General features: G+C 39.4%; 1 protein-coding gene across 5 annotated transcripts in view; it reads left to right on the top strand.

Annotated features, from left to right (window-relative positions):
* OSBPL6 (oxysterol binding protein like 6) overlaps nucleotides 1-20,026 on the top strand; it is a 164,719-nt gene that overhangs the window by 99,445 nt on the left and 45,248 nt on the right. For 3 of the 5 annotated variants that reach the window (XM_081142664.1, XM_081142662.1, XM_081142660.1), the window contains exons 4-9: nucleotides 7,431-7,523; nucleotides 12,727-12,849; nucleotides 15,735-15,788; nucleotides 16,871-16,984; nucleotides 17,098-17,268; nucleotides 19,834-19,966. In XM_081142664.1, the coding sequence (XP_080998790.1) occupies nucleotides 7,431-7,523; nucleotides 12,727-12,849; nucleotides 15,735-15,788; nucleotides 16,871-16,984; nucleotides 17,098-17,268; nucleotides 19,834-19,966 (688 nt within the window). The remainder of the gene's footprint in view (nucleotides 1-7,430; nucleotides 7,524-12,726; nucleotides 12,850-15,734; nucleotides 15,789-16,870; nucleotides 16,985-17,097; nucleotides 17,269-19,833; nucleotides 19,967-20,026) is intronic. The other 2 variants (XM_081142663.1, XM_081142661.1) reach the window with 1 other exon arrangement.

Here is a 20,026-nt window from a genome sequence, read left to right as displayed (position 1 = left end):
GTAAACCTGCTTTTGCCACCCTCTGTATATACAATGGAATATTACTCAGCAGTAAAAAAGAATGAAATCTTGCAATTTGTGACAACATGGATGGGCCTGGAGGGTATTATGCTAATGAAATAAGTCCAGCAGAAAAAGACAAATACTATATGATTTCACTTATATGTGGGATCTAGAAACAAAACAAATGAACAAGCAAAACTGAACAGAAGCCAACCCATGTATAGAGAATAAACAGATGGTTGCCAGAGGGGGGAAGGGGGCGGGGATGTGTGCAGAAGGTGAAGGGGAATAAGAGGTACCACCTTCGATTATCAAGTCAATCAGTCACAGGGATGTAATGTGCAACATAAGAAATATAGTCAATCACATAATAGCATTGTACAGCTCCAGATGGTTACTAGACATATTGTGGTGACCGCATCATAAGGTATTTAAATGTGGCATCACTATTTTGCACACCTGAAACCAACATAGTATTGTTTGTCAGCTATACTTAATTGAAAAGTGCTTTAGGAGTTTCTAAATTGTTTTGGGTATTTTAAAAAACATTTTGTATAATTTATAAATATAAAAATAGCTTATATAAAATAATCAGATGAATGGTTTCAATGGAGTTAACTTTCAGAGAACAATGGTTCAGTTCTCCTTATTACTATACTAAATTTGTATGAAAAGTGAGCCTATACAGAAATTTGTAGCCACAGCCAAAAATATTTCCAGAAGTTCCTTTATGTTTCTGAATTAAAGTAAATGACAAGCTCAACAAACCAGGAGACCTGTTCAGCAGATCATGTGGACTCTGAGTTTGAGAGTCACGTTCCTGTCTGCGGGAGTCGCACTAAACCATTCGGCTATTATTAAATGTCTCATTGTCTGTCTGTTTACCCACCTCGTTGATACTGAGTAAACCAGACTGTAGTCATGTTGGCAGATTTCCACTTGCTGCCCAGGAGATATTAAGATCAGTGAACACTAACCGGGAACAAACTCTTACCAAGTTGAAGAGCTGCAGTGAAATGATGTGTTCTAGACTCCTTGTTTCACGCTAAATATGCATCAAGTTTGTCTGAGCAGGGGGACCAAAGGGCGGGTGAGTACTTTCACCTTCTTTGTGTTCTACGTTCCTTAAAAAGCTGAAGTCAGTGAACCTGGGTTCATCAGTTGTCACAAATGCACCACCCTGCTGAGGGATACTGCTATTGCGGGAGGCGATGCGTGTGTGGGGGCAGGAGGTATATGGAAATCACTGTACCTTCCCATCAATTTTGCTATGACGCTAAAACTACTCTAAAAAAAATGTCAATAAAAAAAGCAAAGCATTCACCTGGAAATTAAGTTGTAATTTTCGTATTTGAGGAGAAACTTGATTTCAAAAGGGTAATTAACAGATTTATGTAACCCTTTATTTAACCTCCTTATATAATACGTATCAACACCTTGAAGGTATGTGGCATCTGTTTCCCAGTCATTGTGAAAGAATATGAAAATACCAGCTTGTGAAGAAAAAGTACACAAAATTACAGCACAAATTATTATCTTAAAGGAGACCTTATGAAAAATAATTAATTTTTGTTACTGAAGATGTTGCCAAATTAAATTTGCTGTGTTCCCCACTGACCAGTCATTGCTTTAAACATAATAAACAACAGCTCCATGTATAATCCACTCAGTGTTTCCATTTTAAAAGTTGGATCCTTTAAATGTTTTAAAAAGTTTTACCCTATTAGAGTTGTGATTTTTCTAATTCAAAGATGAAGCTAAAGGCAGTTTAATGCCTAATCATGTGTTAATGATTGCTGAGGGACTGTTCTCTACAAATTAATCAGAGAGCACTGAAAAAATTCCAGAACATTTTGATTGACTACCATGTTCAGCATCTTGTGCTAGAATGGGGTGGGCTGGGGGTAAAGGGGGTGGGATACCAAGATTAAAGAAGAGCGGTCCCTACCTGCAAAGGAGCACCCAGTTTAACTAGACTCTAAGACTGGGTATGGTAAGTTTGAAAACTGTCCTCTTTATATCTGCTGATAATAAAAATACAGCATTCAAGTGCTTACTTCATTAAAAGCAATGAATGGTTTTCTGTGTAGTTCTGTAACTTCAGGGATACGGGTTTTTTTGTTTTTTGTTTTAATATATCTTTATTGATTTCAGAGAGAGGAAGGGAGAGAGAGAGAGAAACATCAATGATGAGAGAGTCATTGATCAGCTGCCTCCTGCACACCCCCGACTGGGGATGGAGCCCGCAACCCGGGCATGTGCCCTGACCGGGAATCGAACCCCGATCGCCTGGATCCTAGGTCGATGCTCAGCTGCTGAGCCACGCCTGGCTGGGCTATGCTTTTGATTTTAAAAACCATGCTTTTGAAGACAGTTATTAAGGTAGTAGGTTTATTTTTTGTTATTGGATAGAAAATGATAGTTCACTTCTAGTGATATACAAATAGAGGGTGGGCAAAAGGAGGTTTACAGCTGTTCGTGTGAGAAATAATACAATAAATAATAGTACAAGAATAAACACTTGTGTTTTATGTACTCACAACTGTAAACCTACTTTTGCCCCACCCTGTATAAGTTTGTATAAGAACATTTGGCTTCTTTGTTTCATTCTGGAGGTTCAATGAAGTAGTTTGTATTTTGGGGGTTTTTTGGGTGTTTTTTTTTTAATTGATTTCAGAAAGAGAGGAAGGGAGAGGGAGAGAAACATCAATGATGAGTCACTGATCGGCTGTCTCCTGCACGCCCCCTGCCGGGGATCGTGCCCGCCACAGCTGAGCCACGCCAACTGGGTGAAATAGATTATTTTTTGAAGCTAGTTACATTTATAATAATCAGTATAAGCTGGTAGTTTTATAAATTATGCTTTAATTTTTCAGTAAAATATGTATATACATTTGAAGTAATAAAAATACTCATTTACTTACTATTTCTTAGTAACCGTTTTTATGATTCTCTGCCTTGGCAAATCAATAAAATTTAGGGTCTTTTTCTCAGCTTGAAAGTATACTGTATTGTACTATGTTTGAAATGAATGACCCTCTTTATTTCTTCCATAATATAAACTATTTTGTAAAGCCAGGTGGAGAAGAAACTAATACGTTCTTTGTGACAGGCACTAGGATATGTAATTTATAGATTCTGTCTTGGTTTGTTTGGTCTCTAACCCTTCTGATCCACAAAATCCTAGCAACATTTTAAGTGTCCCCCTGTAACTGTAGAAACAAAACTTCTTCTTACCACATTTTAAATATCCGAAGTTCATTTCTACGTCTGTGGCTTGGTTCGGAAATTAGGGGATTTAGTTTCCTTCCCCTGGCTAAGTTCCTGAATTAATCCTTTTATTCTGCTTACATAGTTGCTAAGGCCAAGTTTCTCTCCAAGTTCTGCTTTTCTCACCATGTTTATTTGTCGGGGGTTGGGGTGAGGGGGTGAGGAGGCAACGTAAGTGTATTTTATTGCCCAGCAACCTACAAGTATAAGGACAGGGTAGGGTCCTTAAAGAAAAACTCAGACCAGAGATATTTCACTGGAAATACTAAAGTAAGTAAAAGCAGTAGCCACCTGGGACAGGATTAATACATGTGTTTACAACAATTTTTGTTCAGCCTTATTTGTTTTTTTGTATAATAAGGCCTCTCTCTAGAATATCAGCACCACAGGAGAAATTCTTTTGCCTGTTTTGTCCTCTGACATGCTGTAATCTGCACCTGGCACAGTGATTTGTTGATTAATCGAACCAGTGCTTGAGTGAGTGAATGAGTGAATGAATGAATGACAGATTTCACTGTCAGTTTCTGTTCTTTTACTTTATTATATTTATTTTACTGAACTTTTGGGTTGATTTTCTATTAAATAGTGAGGGAAGAACTAGCACTAAAATGTGTTGTTTCTAAATTATTCTAATTCTTGATTTTTAAAAATGCTATTTTGGAAACTTTTTTTCCTGTAGGGGAATTTTTTTTTCAAATTATGAAGTTAATTATCTGTTATGGACAAGGTGAAAGCATTTATGTCTCTGTAGTACAGTGACACCTATATACCTTTACTGCTCGTGGTTCTTTTTTAGAAAAATCAACTTATGCATTTGAAAAATACTTTTTTTGTCTTTTAGTTTCATAGAATATACATTTAGGGAAGTTTTGGTCAGGTGTATTTGAGGAATATATGAAGCAAGGTTTGTTTCCTTCTTATAGGTTTGTGTAATGTCTCACGATAGTTTGGGGTTATTAATGAATAGATTTATATCATTTAGCTTAAGTTGTTTTAAAGAAATTTTAAAATGTGTTAGTTTTTTAAGCAATGCTTTTCCTTAAAAGAAGCATTATGAGAAAGAGGGTAACTTGCATGCAAGTCAGAATTCTCCATTTTAATAATAAACACAAAATTTTTTAAGTAGTTCTTCTAGAACAGTGGTTCTCAAAGTTTTGGTTTTGGGAACCCTTTACACTCTTAAAAATTATTGAAGACTTTCAAGAGCTTTTGTTTATATAGGTTGTGTCTGTCTATATTTACTGTGTTAGAAATAAAAATGGATAGAATTTAAAAATATTTCTTAATTTACTTAAAAATAGCAATAGACCATCACATGTTAGTCTAAATAACATTTTTAAAATTTTAAAATGTATTTGCAGAATAAGTTTTAGTAAGAAGAATGGTATTGTTTTACATTTTTTGCAAATCTCTCTGATGCCTGGCTTAGTAGAAAACTGGATTCTTACATCTGCTTCTGTTTAATATGTTTCAATATACCATGTTATGTATCCACTGGAAAACTCAACTGTATACTAGTGAGAGAATGTGAGTAAAAAAGGCAAATAATATCTTAATATTATATGAACATAGCTTTCATCTCACAGGCCCCCTGAAAAGGCCTTTTGAGAACTACTGCTCCAGAGCCAGTGGGATGGGAGAGTGAATAGTAGTGGGGTGGAGACTTTGCTTTCCTTTTATATATTTCTATGTCATATTTGAATTTTTTATAATGAGCAAAATCCTTTTGTCACGTTAAAACACAAAAAAAGAAAATAAAAAGATGTGGAGGGGGGTAGATGATTACATCCCAAAAGAAGTTTATTTTTTGTTTTAAAAACAATACAAATTCTCATTTTAGTTTCTAATGGTATAATCTCAGAGAATATCTGACTTTAAAATGTAGCTGATATGTTTTAAATAGAGTCCTATCCAAGATATCAACATGATAAAATAAATAATACCACTAGTTTATTCTCTTTTTGTCTGTTAGAGACCTGAACACACACCTCCAGTCTTTTGCTCCATAGTATACCTTTGCTTTTGACTCTCCATCAAAAGGCGCTGGCACAGATATGGGTATTCAGCCACATTTATCATTTCCTCTGCTAGTTCAAGTAAATCTGGGAACAGAAAGAACAGAGTTCCCAGCTGATGCTTAAATTGTCCTTGGACACTGTAGCTATCAGATTAGGAATTCTTGCTAATCCCTGCCTAATTAGATTTGGTCCCAAAATATCTGTTCTTATTTCTTCTGTTTTCTCACATATTGGAGAAATGGGAGTAATTCATAAATCTTTCACTTCAATTATTTTCTTTCTAATAAATGGCTCAAAATGCATTCAGGTAGGATTTTTAAAATCTGTGATCAGATTCCTTGTTTTCAAGGTAACAGAAATAACAAGAAGCTTTAAAACTTACAAAGAATTTAGAAAAATTGGCTCAGGTTAAAGAGCCAATAGGTTCTTTATGAAAGAACCTATTGGCTCAGGTTATGAAAGAGCAAATATTAATCTAATAGTTTTCCAGTGAGGTATCAAAAATAGAGACATTAATAAGTAAATAAAATGCCTGCCTGTCTGTTGAAACAAGGAAATAACCAGAGTAAAAACATTATATTTCATTTTCTGCCTATCTCTGAAAATTGACTACATTGAGTTATTTGATCTTTCAAATTTATTCCCCCATAGAAAGTGCATGTTTTTTCCAAGTATGCAAGTAATAACTACTCATTGCCTTAAAATAGAAAAATTTTAAAGATTTAGAAATATTAAGAAACAATTAAAAAAAAGAAACAATTAAAAATTATCTTTAATCACGCCACCTTTGGATAGCTACAGTTAACATTCTAAAATATATTTGGATTAGATGCAAACACCATTATCTTCTGTATACTTTCTATAGCCTGATTTTTCAGTTGACAAAACATCCTGGGTATTTTTTGCATGTCAGTTAATGTGGATCCATACTGTCATTTTTAATCACTCCATGCTATTTCCTTAGAAGTTTGTACTATTCTTATATATGTTAGGTATTTTCTACTACAATAAATAGTGCTTTAGTAAACATATCTGTTCTTTCATATTTGCGTAAGTATCTGATTAGTTCCTTAGGGTGAAGACTTAGCTGTCAGATTGCCGGGTAAATGAGGCATCCACTTTTTCCCCAAAAAACTTTTTAATAAAATTGCCAACTTCCTCTTTAGTTGGGTCGTACCCAATTTACACTCCCCTTTCCCCATTCCTAAACCATTCTTGAATCTAATGGTTTAAAAGAATCATTTTTACTTTGGCTTTCATTTCTTTGAATACTTCTGAGGCTGATTTGACATCTTTTCTCTATGAGTTCCCTGTTCATGTACTTTGCCTGTTTTTCTGTTGGAATGTTATCCGAGTGATCAATGAATGTTCAGATCAATGAAGTCTCTTTGTCTTTGTAAAGGGCATCTACTGTTTATTGTATTTGATGAATTGTTTTCTTTTCTGTGCATTTAAGAATTATTGCCCAGCCAGGGTGGTTCAGTGGTTAAGCATCAGCCCGTGTACTGAGAGGTCACCAGTTTGAGTCCCGGTCAGGGCACATGCCCAGGTTTCGAGCTCAGTCCCCAGTGGGGGCGTGCAGGAGGCAGCCAATCAGTGTTGATGTTTCTCTCTCATCGATGTTTCTCTCTCTCTCTCCCTCTCCCTTCCTCTCTCTCTCAAATCAATAAAAACATTTTTTAAAAAGAATTATAAGATACTATAATGATAATTATAACATTATAATATAATTATCTCATAAGGATTATAAGAAACTCTAGAGACTAAGTGGTATTAAGGCTCCAGGCTTTTTGACTTAGATTTTCCTCTTTGAATAGTGCCATCGGAGAGGTGAGCAGGTATTCTCATGTAAGGCTAATTATGTAGTAGACGTACCAGTGTCATAAAGTTACGAACATTTTTTTAAAAACTTGTGTGATCCCTGACTCCTTCTGGAGCAGTTCAGCATCACATCAATACGAGGGGCCTACGGAACCCCGGCTGAGATCTGTGACTGGTGCTGCTTGCCTTTGTTCTCCCCAGGCCTCGGCGTTTTCCCGTCGCTCACTGTGTCTGCTGCGACCTGTGTCATCTCACCCCCATGCCCATCCCCATGAGAAATGGCTTGTCTAACCCTGGGTTGTATTTCCGTTTATTCAGAGTTCCCACGTACTGGAGAGGACTGCTTCCTCCGGCACTGAGCCCTCCGTAAGCCGGCAGTTGCTGGAGCCGGAGCCGGTCCCCATCTCCAAGGTCAGTGACGGGCTGCGGGGCTTTCGCGGGTGGCCTGCCCCTGCCCTGGGCCAGCTGCACTGTAAATAACTTGCACCGGACCCCCAGCAGCTGAGATGCCCCCTGTCGGGCTGCTCTTGCACTTTCTCTGCCTGCAGTATGTAGGGTTTCTCTGCCCCGTGTAAGGAGGGAAGACGTGAAGGTATGTTTTGCAGGGTTTAAATACTGAAGTCCAGCATTCTCTTTATGTTATGGGGCAAGGACAAGAGAAACGGTTGTCATCCCATGTAGGAAAGATGAGAAAATATTTCTGTACCAAACTAATACCAAAAAAAAATAACTGGATCTGGTATTAATAACAAAAATAGCTACCATTATTACCCATGCACTGCATACCAGGCACTGTGCTAAGTGCTGAAGTATATTTTCCCATTTAATATAACCTTATGAACAGCTTTATGCAGTGTAGGTATTTATTTCATTTTACAAATATGGAAACTGAGAGTTTGTAACTTGCCCAAAGTTAAAAAAACAAACAAAAAAAAAGCTGCTAAGGAGCAGAGCTGGGATTCAGACGTCAGCTTGTTTAAGCCGAACCCCACCTGCAGGCCGAACGGCAGCCCCCGGCCGGGCTGTTGTGCAGAGTCCCATGCCCTTCCTACATCTGGCCCTCCCGGCAGTGAGCTGAGGACCCTGCAGATTATTAAGACCTTTTCCTTCTCATTGAAGCCAAGGTTCCCTCCCTGTCAGCCTTCTCTTCCTGTGACTAGGGAAATATTTGAATTTATTTTTGTCTAAAATGCAAAAATCATAAAGAAAAGTCAAGGAGACGTCATCCTACTCATCCCTGTCCCAGCCTGACTCCGGGGGATTTTCAGTGGGCTGGCTCCCCTATTGAGAAACTCAGAAAACTGAATGCCTGAGGATTTTGAAATCAATATAAAAATAGCACTTTACTTCCTAAACAGTTCAACTTCCAAATATGTATAACCATCCATCCACTTTCCTTGTCCTTAATAAACAAAATCCTTGAAGAAAAGACCTCTCCGTGACCCTTGTGCTGTGGAGTGTGTGCACTGTACCTCTTTATATTTTGAAGCTACTACCAGCTATGAAGTTTATTCTATCAGACAGGAGTAGGCTGCTAAACTAAGGAAAGGGGGAATTATTAAATTATAAAAAATTAAAAACTGGTTTCTATTGGAATGGCAAGTAGAGAATGTCTACTTGGTAAACATAACTAGTGATCTGTTTGAACCATCAGTTTTTTCTTATAGGCAGCTAAAGGAGAGAGAAGAGAAAAAATAAATATAAGGGCAGAGGAAAGGGCAGCTATTTATTGAACACCCACCTTGAGCCAGGCACTGGATTAGTGGATATATTTTCTCACTTGGTCGGCACCCAGCTCGATGAAGTGAGTACTGATAATTCTCATCTTATAGGTAGGAAATGGAGACTGGGAGTAGTTGTCCAGTGTCAGATAGCTGGGAAGCGTGTGACAGAGCAGAGGGGAACAGAGATCATGGTAGTGAGATGATGCTCAGAGAAAGGAAGGCTTGGAGAACAATTCACAAACAGAAGGGAGAGGTGCTGGCATTAAAACAACTGGGGAGCACACAAGACTTGCTCTGGCCCCTCCCCTCCCACCAGCTACGTCCACCTGCACACAGTTCCCCACAGTGGCCATGCTCTTGCCTTCACAGCTGGGGGTCTGCTCCTGCCAGGCCTTCCTGGAAGCTCCCTGCTCCTCTGCCCTTCCTTGACCTGGTTAAAACTGGAGCTCTTCCTTCAAGTGAGCCTCACAGGAACCCGTTCTCAAATGCTGCTCACATCCCTACCCGAGGCACCCTCCCACCCTCCGCCCCAGAGCATCTGGTGTAGCCTGTCCTGTCGTTACCACATTCATTTCTTTATTTCACCTTTTTTATGTCAGGTTCCCTAGAAGGACATCCTGATGCTGGGTGCTTGTGATTTGCTGAGGGAGAGCCCTCAGGGGAAAGGGGGTGAAGGAGGGGGTCAGGGCAGGTGTGGTGCTAAGCAAGAAGGATTTCAGCTGGAGTCCAGCATCAGCCTGATCCCTGGTGAGCTCTGGGGCATGAATTGGATCACAGAGTTGGTCTCACCCTGAGGCAAGCAGGACCTTTTGTTCCCTCAGTCCTTTGTGCCCCTTTGTCCTTCAGTCACTGAGAGCCATGGGGGAGGGAGATGCTGCAGCATAATTTCCCGGGCGTGAGGTCCCAGCCTGGTGAAAACAGCAATTCCCCCGGAGCCTTAGCAGTTCCCAGTGCTCACAGCAGCTGGGGCCTGAGTCCGCTGGCCTGATACAGGGTCTGGATGGGGCACCAACAGCCTCCACTTGCTGATACTGTCCATGAAACCAGAGGGTCCCATGCAATCTAGATACCAGAGTATCTCACCATTTTCCAGCCCCTTTGAAGGAAGGTGGGCTTCCTGGGCCCTGGTTGGTGGTGGAAGAACACTGTTTGAAGTACATATTGTCCTGTCTCAGGATTTGTTCAAATTCTTTGGTAGTTTCACCTCCTAAAGCATTTTCCACACACCCACCCACCCCCACATGCATGGGCAAAGAGTATGCCCTTGAGAAAGGAAATGTCTCTATTTTTTTTTTTTTTCCCAAATGAACAGAGTAGGGCTGTTATTAGGTTGCTCCCCATGTTTAGTTATTATTATTAGATCAAAAGTATTACTAAACTCTCTATAATAGCAAAAATGTTTATATATCTGACTAGAGTCCAGTACTGACATGATCACATTAGGGGTTTTGGCTCTGTTTCTGTTATAAGTCAACCTATGAAAATTGAAGACTTTTAATATCAATTGAAATTATGAAAAAAGTTCTTAATTTTCAGAGAGTAATTTTAGCTTTCTTAAGCTAGACCTGGGGTACTAAGCAGAGATAGGTTGTGTTAAATACAGAACTGGGCTCTTTCATTTCTTCCACACCTTGGATATATCAGCAGCAGCAGCATTTATAATTGAAATAGGGAGAATGTTGTTTGCTCTGCCTTTATCTTTGCATCTTTGTCAGTTTGACAGCTTATTTAACTATAGGAACTACACTAGGATTCTTCTCAATTTCCTTTGCTGGGTGTAGTAATTCCGCATCAGAGCAAATGGAATTATTTGTTCAGAGCTGCCTCATTTATAATTAAGAAATACATTTTAACTTTTCACCTTTTCTATCCTGTCACTTTCTGTTTTTCTCTTCAGTTAAACTCCCAAAGAAATAAAAACTGACTGTGATAGAAATCGGTAGCCACAGCCCCACAGTGACAAGCTGTTAGTACATCCTGAGTCTCATTTGGAAAAAATTCAACACACATCTGTACTTATGAAATGTTTCCATTTCCACTAGTAATTCAGAGTATTCGTAATACACACACACACACACACAAAATCAGTCAAAGATGAACACTAGCCTTAAAATAAGATCTATCCAGTAACAACCATGCTATCCTTTTAGAGCTGCTATCCGTGGATGGGGCTACCAAAAATAGACATGTCATTAAAATAGCTGATAACCTTTCTAAGAACAGAGAGAGCACTAACAAAGACATTTACACATGCATGGAGAGTTAGCCTTCTAGTTTCTTGACTATACCAAACTTTTAAAAAGAAATCAGTAGAAATCCATCATTTTTATGAAATCAAAATTTAGCGTTCTTAACTACTTTTTTAGTGAGAGTGGAAAGCCAAAGATACTGTACTTTGTATAAGAACCTTCTTCTAAATTATTCATAAACTGTATTCACTTGTTGAATTGCAATTCACTATTAAAAATGAGAATGCAAGGGCACCCCACTTTGTTCTCTGGATAATAATGCCACCTGCACTTGTCTTGTCCAAAGAACATGGTATGCAGCCTGGAAATGTTTCATCAGAAACATTTTTTAAAAAATTACTTAGTCTCGTTAACAGCTTTGACCAGATCTGTCGCAGTTTCCGACAGTATTGTCTTCAAATAGAAAATCACTTTTTGGGTTGTTTTCTTACATAAAAGGAAATTTACAGATCCTTTCTCCCTTTTTTAAAAAAACAGTTTTAGTAACTTAATAGATCCTTTAAAGGGTTCTTACTGTTGCCAAATACAAACTAGTGGGTGTGCTTCTGTAAAGTATTAAGTTCATTCACCAGGCACCCCTCAGATGACAAAGAAGATGAAAACTGACATTGTTCTCAGGTTAGTTTTCCTGGGGGGTTGGGGGTATGTGGGTGTTGCAGGGTTGGGCTTAGGGGGTATAGAAGCATGATGCTGGCTTCAGAGGGCTTTTTGGAAGCCAGGAGTGTCTCCCAGCCTCCACAATATTAGAATGAAACAATATTCAGCCACATCTCCTGAAAACATAACTTTCTGTGAAAATTCCACCCCATTTACACATATTTGGACTTGAACATAGATTTGATGTGACCATAGAACAAGCAGTTTCTAGGATGAAAGAAGAAATTTGGACTTTTAAAGTCTGAAATCTTCTGATGTTTAAATGTTGACAACTCTTTAAAAAATTGTAAACACCATAAATGAACAAAGCATGTCTCATGGAAGAGGAAACCATGATTTTGTCCATTTTTAACAGAGGAGGAAGATTGTGTGGGCTCCAGCATCCCAGATATCTGGTGCTTTTTCCGAGGCTCCCAAGGGTGTGTGTGTGTCTCAGGATGTGTGTCTTCAAAAGCATGGACTTCTTGGTGTGCATTTTATGTGCACTCTGAATGCACAGAGCCTCACTGAGAAGAAACAGATGCCCACAGCCCTGCTCTTCAGCTTAATAGGTTATGAGCCACTTAGACCACTGCAGCCTTTCCATTTCTGCACATAAAGCTGAGTCCACGCACTAATGGAACATTTGCCATCAAAACAGTCTTATTTCAAAACGTTAAAGGGCCTTTGTGCCCACAGATGTACTGTCTGGGAAAATGCATTTTAAACCTTTTGAGTACAGGCAATTGAAATTTCATTCTACCCCAACCTCCAACTCCATCTCGTGTCCGATGGCCCCACAGCCTTCTAGGTCTACCTGGAGCTTGTTTTAACTTCAGTTCTAAGTGCCTAGCTGGGTCTGATGTTGGAATTTGCTCCAGGATGCTGTTCATACTTCCAGTGGGTCCGGTGCTGCTTCAAAAGCAACTTTTACTTAAGAATCTGTTTTAAGTGTGTCCTCAAACACCAAGAAACATGTGATTCGCTTTTCTTCTTTTCTCTCAGGAAGCTGACAGCTGGGAAATTATAGAAGGGCTGAAAATAGGCCAGACCAATGTCCAGAGACCAGACAAACATGAAGGCTTTATGCTGAAGAAAAGAAAATGGCCCTTAAAAGGCTGGCACAAGGTAATGCTTTCATCACACTCCCCTTCAGGGCATCTTTGTAAATAAAGGATCTGATTTGGTGTCATTAGGTGGGAAGCCAAGAGTATGGTTATACGTGTAAGCTGGTTGTCAAGGCCTTTTTTTAACCATCTGGGCTGCATGCAGCCTGTTACACCTGTTTGAGTCTAAGGTCTGTAATATCTGTATGCAGGGGGAAAATTATTTTTTTAATATTTTAAAGTAAATTTTTTTATATTTAAAATCCCGTTTGTACATAATCGTTGTGTAGTCCGCTTTTTTCACTTAAATTAACATGAATATGTTTTTATGTTAAATATTCTTCTAAATAGATTTTTTTAAAATTCATGCAAGTGTTCCACTATTTTTAAACCGGTTCCCTATTGCTGGATATGTAGGATGTGTCTGATTCTTTACTGCTATGATGTTATGATGAACATCCATACACATGAATTTCTATTTAATGATTCCTAAAATTATTGTTACCAGTGCAAACTAAAGGTGGAAATTCACTGATATTGGAAGTTTGGTTATTGCTCTTTAAACTCTATGGTTTATTCTTTCCTCTTCCCTACCCCACATGCTTTTTCCATCCTTTTAGTTACAGAGAAAATATTTTGCACTTCATTGTTTGTTGCAGTGACCTGAGTAGCAAGATTCTGTGATGCCGAGGAGGCAGTTGTCCTCCATTTCAGAATCATGCCTTTGATAGACCAGTACCTTCCCTGAAACCACTGGAAGAACAGGTTCATCTACTTGTCACATCTGCTGATGGATTTCATCTCAGGGCAGACGGATTTATTGGCCCAGTGGTGGCTGCCCATTGGCCCAAAGCAAGGAGGTTATGGATTATAACATCTTTGAGGAATTACACTTTTTTCACTTTAAGGGAGAGACTGGGAATGTTACCCAACCCTCTGTCTCTGACTGTGGAATAAAACAGATCGAAGAGGCTCCGTCTGCTATTCCTCTCATTTGCCAGAAACCTTGAACCCCTGGTATTCTCCCAATGCCAGGAATCTCTGTCTACCCTGGTCTTCCTTGGAGCTTGGCCAGCTTGCCATACTCCTTCCTAGAACCACTTTTTGCCTTTCGCCCTGACCTTACCACTTTGCAATTCCTCGAATCAGTGGCCTTGCTAATTCTTTCCCTGTGACCATCCTATAGGTTATCCCTGCTAAAATTCTTTCATAGATAGAAATGGGGAAAAAATGTCAAAGAAACAAATTTGATTTGAATTGCAAACTTTAGTTTAGCAGTCTCTTCCCATGTCTCAACGAAACTGGCTGTGGTTCAACAACAGCTCTTTCTCAACCATGCCTTTGAACATTTTGCCACATAATTAGTGGGAGGCTCTCCCTCACATTCCCTTTTCTCCTTCTGTAGTGCCACCAGATGTTTGTTCAAGCATCAGCCCAGTTGACTGCCCAAGTTATGAGAGCTGAGTAATCAAGTGGTTTTTGACTATAGAGATTCTTCCAGTGCTTACTTGTTGGCCCCGTCTGCCCCAGAACCTGTAACAAAGGGGTCCCAGTGGCCTCGTGAATTCTGTGCAGGGTGTCCCCAGGCCTGATTCCCTGCTACCTCAGCAGCTAAGAAACTTCCCAGCAGAGTAATTTTCCAGCAACAGAAAGGCACCCTGCATTTAGGGACTAGAAGAGGGCACTGGACCCATTGTTTGCTTGGGTCCTGGGAGCTGTTTGTTCTTTTGTCAATTGCTGGTGGAAAGGAAATCAGCAGCAGAGAGTTCCTGAGTTTTTGTGGAGCAAAAGTGGCTACATTCATTTGAACTGGACCAGGAGAATCTTGAAGGAGACAAAAATTGCCCAAAATCTCTCTCTCTCTCTCTCTCTCTCTCTCTCATTTTAAACCCTTAATGTAGTTCAAAAATTATATTTATCTCTTTTACTGATAATAAAATGCAGGAATTTTGCTAAGTAGAGATGCAAGCATGTTGCTAAGGCCACTTCCTTTTTTTCTTTATTGTTGAAAGTATTACAGATGTCCCCCCTTTCCCCCCTTGAACCCCTCCATCAGGCATCCACCCCACTCCCCAGGGCTTTCCCACACTGTTGTCTGTCCATAGGTCATGTCAATATGCATCTAAGCTCTTTGATTAATCTCTGCCTCTTAAACTGTCCAGATCATTATTACTCACAGATCCAGTCCACTGGCTTCTGTAACAGACATGTGCATTTTCAGGAATTACCCATGGTACCCAGGGAAATAAAGGAGTGAAAAATTCTCAAGCTCCTCACAAAATCTCTGTGACCTAACTCAGATTATTCTTATTTCTCATTTTCAAAAAAATTCCTAGTGTGATTCATTCAGAAAGTCTTAGCTGCAGGTCCTGCAATTCACCAACCCCACTCCAACAACCACCATTAAGAAAAACCATGGTGAAAAGATTTCATCTCCACTGAATTATGTGTAAAAGAACCCAAGAGGTTAATAGTACAGAACTAGAGTTCAGCTCTAGCCAGTGTGGCTCAGTGGTTAGAGCGTCGGACTGTGCAGACTGAACAGTCCTGGGTTTGATTCTGGCTGAGGGCACGTACCTCAGTGAAGGCTCGGTCCCTGACCCTGGTTGGGGCGCATGCAGAAGGCCACCAATCAGTGTGCCTCTCTCACATCGCTGTTTCTGTCTCTCCCTTGCACTCTCTTTGAAAAGCAATGGAAAAAGCATCGTCTGGTGAGATTAACAGAAAAGAACTAGAGCTCATATTTTGTGACCATTTAACGTGTCCGACTGTTGCCAGGTGCACTGAATCCAAATACATTAAAATGATGAATGCATTGTTTACTAAATGCCAAGCAACATTAACCCACACTTGTGAATGTTTTATATAATTCAAGATACAGTAACTGGGGTTGTTTGGTTCTTGCAGCGGTTTTTTGTCCTGGATAATGGAATGTTAAAGTATTCAAAGGCACCACTTGATGTAAGTAGCACACGAGGCATGTTTCAAAGATTGTAGAATAGTGCTTGAAGTGAGTCCACGCCCACAGCTGTGCAAGCCTTGTGCCATAGTTCCCAGCTTTGTTCATTTCTGTGTCTGTAATTAACAAGCCACCAAGCTTCCATGCTACATGGAAGGTGTGTTTTGTGCTTCAGTTCAAACTAACCTAAAATCTCAAACTGGTGCATGAAGATTTAATTTAACTATTGTGATGTCTGTTATTCCAAACAAGCTTAAACCTAAAAGTAACACACTAATAAAAACCATCCTTTCTGTCTTGGAGAGAATACCCAAATAGGCTTTTTTCTGCATCTTAATAAACTATGCTTTATGTGCTTTTTTGAGATTTAAAGCAACCTTTGTTCTTGTCAGTGTCCTTTTAGTACCTATGTTATGAACTTCATTTCTATTTCATATCATACATCCTTTTATCTTGAAAATCCCAACTCACTAAAATTATTCCAGTTTATTTTTCTTCAATGTAAAAGTAATTGTTTGCATGCAAAACTGGAAAATGCCCTCTTTATCATTGTGCTGTAGGGGAAATAACAGATTTCAGTGTTGTTTTCATCTCTCCCATTGAGTCGCTGTGTGACCGATCAGACGAGCGCCGCCAGGAAGCAGAGCTGGCTGGCTGCTCTGTGCTCTCTGGGCCCAGCTGCCCGGTTCTGCCCCTGCAGCTGTCTTCTAGCTGATTACTTGGGGACGTTCTGGGTTGTAGGTCAAAGATTGACCACAGTTATTTTAGGAACCATTAATGATATCTTTTTTGGGATATAAGTTAGGCAATCTAGAAATATGAAAAATTGACATTATATGTTATGCCAAAAATGAATAAGAGATGAATAGTCTTACATACTGAAATTGGTGTGAAGTCACGGCAGCTTCAGCTATCCTCAGATTAAGGACCTTAACCTGAGAACCTTAACCATTTTCCCTTTGTAAAGGAGGTGTGGTTTTCCCTTTCTCATAGAGAAGTTAAAGATTACATTAAACTCACTTCAGTACAGAAACACATCAGATCATATATCCTTCCAGCCTATTTACTAGTCTTTCAATTTCAGATTCAAAAAGGGAAGGTCCACGGAAGCATTGATGTTGGACTCTCGGTCATGTCCATTAAAAAGAAGGCTCGGAGGATAGACCTTGACACAGAAGAGCACATCTATCACTTGAAGGTAAAGTTGCTTTTCAACAGTTTCTCTGCCGTTATCAGGGGAAATCACTCGCCTGTACCAGTGGTAAACAGAATATCGGTTTCACCATTACCTTCTCTTGTTCATTGTTTTAGGTGAAATCCCAGGACTGGTTTGATGCATGGGTCTCCAAACTGCGTCACCATCGACTGTATCGGCAGAATGAGATAGTGAGGTCACCAAGAGATGCTAGTTTTCACATATTTCCTTCAACCTCCACAGCTGAATCCTCACCAGCTGCTAATGTTTCTGTCGTGGATGGAAAGGTATGTCTTTGTAATATAATAATCAGCTCAGAAGTTGCTTGGAAAATTATGCAGACACATAACTGAGTCTCATTTGACCAGCCAGAAAGAGTTTTTCTTTGGAAACGAACCCCTCAGAAGACAATAGTGACATTTGGTATCAAAGTTAATCTCAAGTATGGATTCGATGGATATGTGGATCACCAAGAAAATTGACAGTTGCTTTTCCTTTCTATGAATGGACTACATCCTAATTTTATATGGCTTTTTAAGAATATTAAAGAAGTAGGGCAAACATTAATTAGCACCTAGAAATCAGTGTCTTCCTGGGTGGTAATAGAAGACTACAAAGTTTTGAAAATGAAACTTTTTTACCTTGAGATATAATATATATGTGACCCATGGAGAGACCAGTGAATTTCCCCATGAAGGTAAGACAAGTGGGCTAGGGAATGTGCCAATAATATGAGCAATAGCCCATTTGAGTAGCCCACTAGTCAGGCAATGTGTTAAGCATTTGACACTTATGCATCTCCAATCTTTAATATAGCTAAAGTTCAGAGACAGAAAATAATTTTTCCAGATGTTACATAGCCATTAAACAGCTGAGCCAGGATCTGAATCCTCATTTCTCTGTTTCCGAAATCTGTGCCCTTTCCATTATACTGGGTACCAGATTACGGGAGGCTGAAGTTGTTCTTTGGACTGTCTTAAGAGTTCGTTTTCAATGTTGCTGAAAGACTAGAGGTGTTGCCTATTAAAAATCAAGGTTAAGACCACAGGCAGGGAGACAGCTGTTTGTGCTTTGGATTCGATAATTAAGTTTTCTGAACCATAGCCACATGGCCCTGCCCAGGGGTGTTCCAGCTTCCCACTTGGCACCTGGTAGTGAGAACAGAGACATCTGTGAGTAACTGGCTGCCACAAGGAGTTCGGTTCGAGAATGTTTCAGTGAAAATTCCCCTTTTTTCTATTTTCTTACAGAACATATATCCAAGTTTTTTTGCAAAGCATTGAAATACCTCATGGAGAAGGAGTAACTGCAAAACTAGTCAAATCAGATTAAATGAAATACTACTGTATTCAGTTTTTGTTATTTCGATGGAAATTACTCAAGTAATTTTGTTAAATCCCATTAGTTGTATTTCATAAGACTCTCAAACCTTCCTGGTTGTAGGCTTGCCAAGGACTGTTTAATCAGCCCTAGGAAGGGGATATTGGGTTAACCCTAATACTAAGCAGTTCTGAAATGAAGGGGAATGAACCAGGAGATCAGAGGTGTAGGAAATAGGACACTACTGGATGACCCAACAAGATGCTTAAGATAGTCCCTGAGTTTCTTTGGGCCCCCTGCCTTCCTCCTGCCTTCTCACCATGGAACAGAATGAATCCCAGAGTTAGTCCAAATTAAACAAGAAATGTATCCCTGGTGGATATTTTAAAAACATAAATGTTTAATCCTTTGATGGTTCCAGCTTCTGCCTGCATCGTTGGCACAGAGTGTTGATAAAAGATACATTCTTTTCATCCCTTTTGTTATTTATTCAATAACTTGGGTGATATCTGAGAACTGAGAGCTGAAACCAGATCCTCCCCACTGTTTGCCTTGGAACAAGAAAGCTCTTTAACTCTGGTTTTCATAGAAGATCTATTGCTCTAGTAACAAATGACATATTCTAAGATCCAACTCAGTGACAAATTCCCAATACATTTATCAAAATGCAGTAAAGTCTGAGAAGAGCTTTTTAACACTTTGCTTGCATTCTAAGTATCAAATCATGAGACTCCTGAATGTTAATTGGTTTGTGGCCCTGTGTGGGTAATAAATAAGTCTGGGTTGGCTAAGTGTGTGCATCCTTCACTTCAGAATGATTTAGAAGAGACACAACCAGTTGTAATTGAATATTAAAGTCAAATATGGAGTTTTAAAGTTGTTTCAGCTTTTTGGGAAAATAAGTTTCTGCTTTTTTTTTCCACTGAGCATTTACTGTACTCACTTTAGTATCTGTATAGTTCATACAACTTTATTTCCCATAAAATGCCTCCTTCAATGGAAAGTCTATCGGCTTTAAATAATAATAACTTGCTAAGATTACCTTTTGATAAACTATAATGTGCAATATGCATTCAAGGCATTTGCAGTGTTACTTGCTGGTGGACAGTGTACAGTATTTAGGAATCACAGGTGGCTACCGAGACCTTGAGCTATCACGAGCATAGAGAGAGCTCTTGTAAGGGAAAGCCCTTCAATCATGCGTTGAGTCTGCAATAAGGACACTGTGTCAGATACAACTTACTGAGTGTTTTAAAATTATTGGTAATTTGAGTTGGCAGGTCCCTGTGAGTACAGGATATAACATGCTTGCATGTTGTCCCCTCACTGTATAATGGAGATGGCAACTTGATGAGAGTGTTTATGAATTTTGGCTCCACTGAGCATGTGCCACACTTAGCCCAGAGGCTTCTCCCATGTTTTGATTGTACCCTTTCTTCCTTTTTTAATGTTCCTTTAAGAATACTTGTGTTTTTAAGTTACTTAAATATACTGTTTCTGCTTCACTTCATTTTTTTGTTTTGTAATTGTAGGTGCAACCAAACAGCTGCCCGTGGCAGTCCCCCTTGCCATGCAGCAACAGCCTCCCTGCCACCTGCACGACTGGCCAGAGTAAAGTGGCAGCCTGGTTACAGGACTCGGAAGAAATGGATAGGTGTGCAGAAGGTTCGTTCTTGCCCAGTGCGGAGAGGTTGGGACTCCAGTCAACGCATTGTTACCAAATTC

Source organism: Miniopterus schreibersii (assembly GCF_964146895.1).
Source record: "Miniopterus schreibersii genome assembly, chromosome: 7".
Lineage (NCBI taxonomy): Eukaryota > Metazoa > Chordata > Mammalia > Chiroptera > Miniopteridae > Miniopterus > Miniopterus schreibersii.
This window is presented reverse-complemented; position numbering and strand designations above follow the sequence as displayed.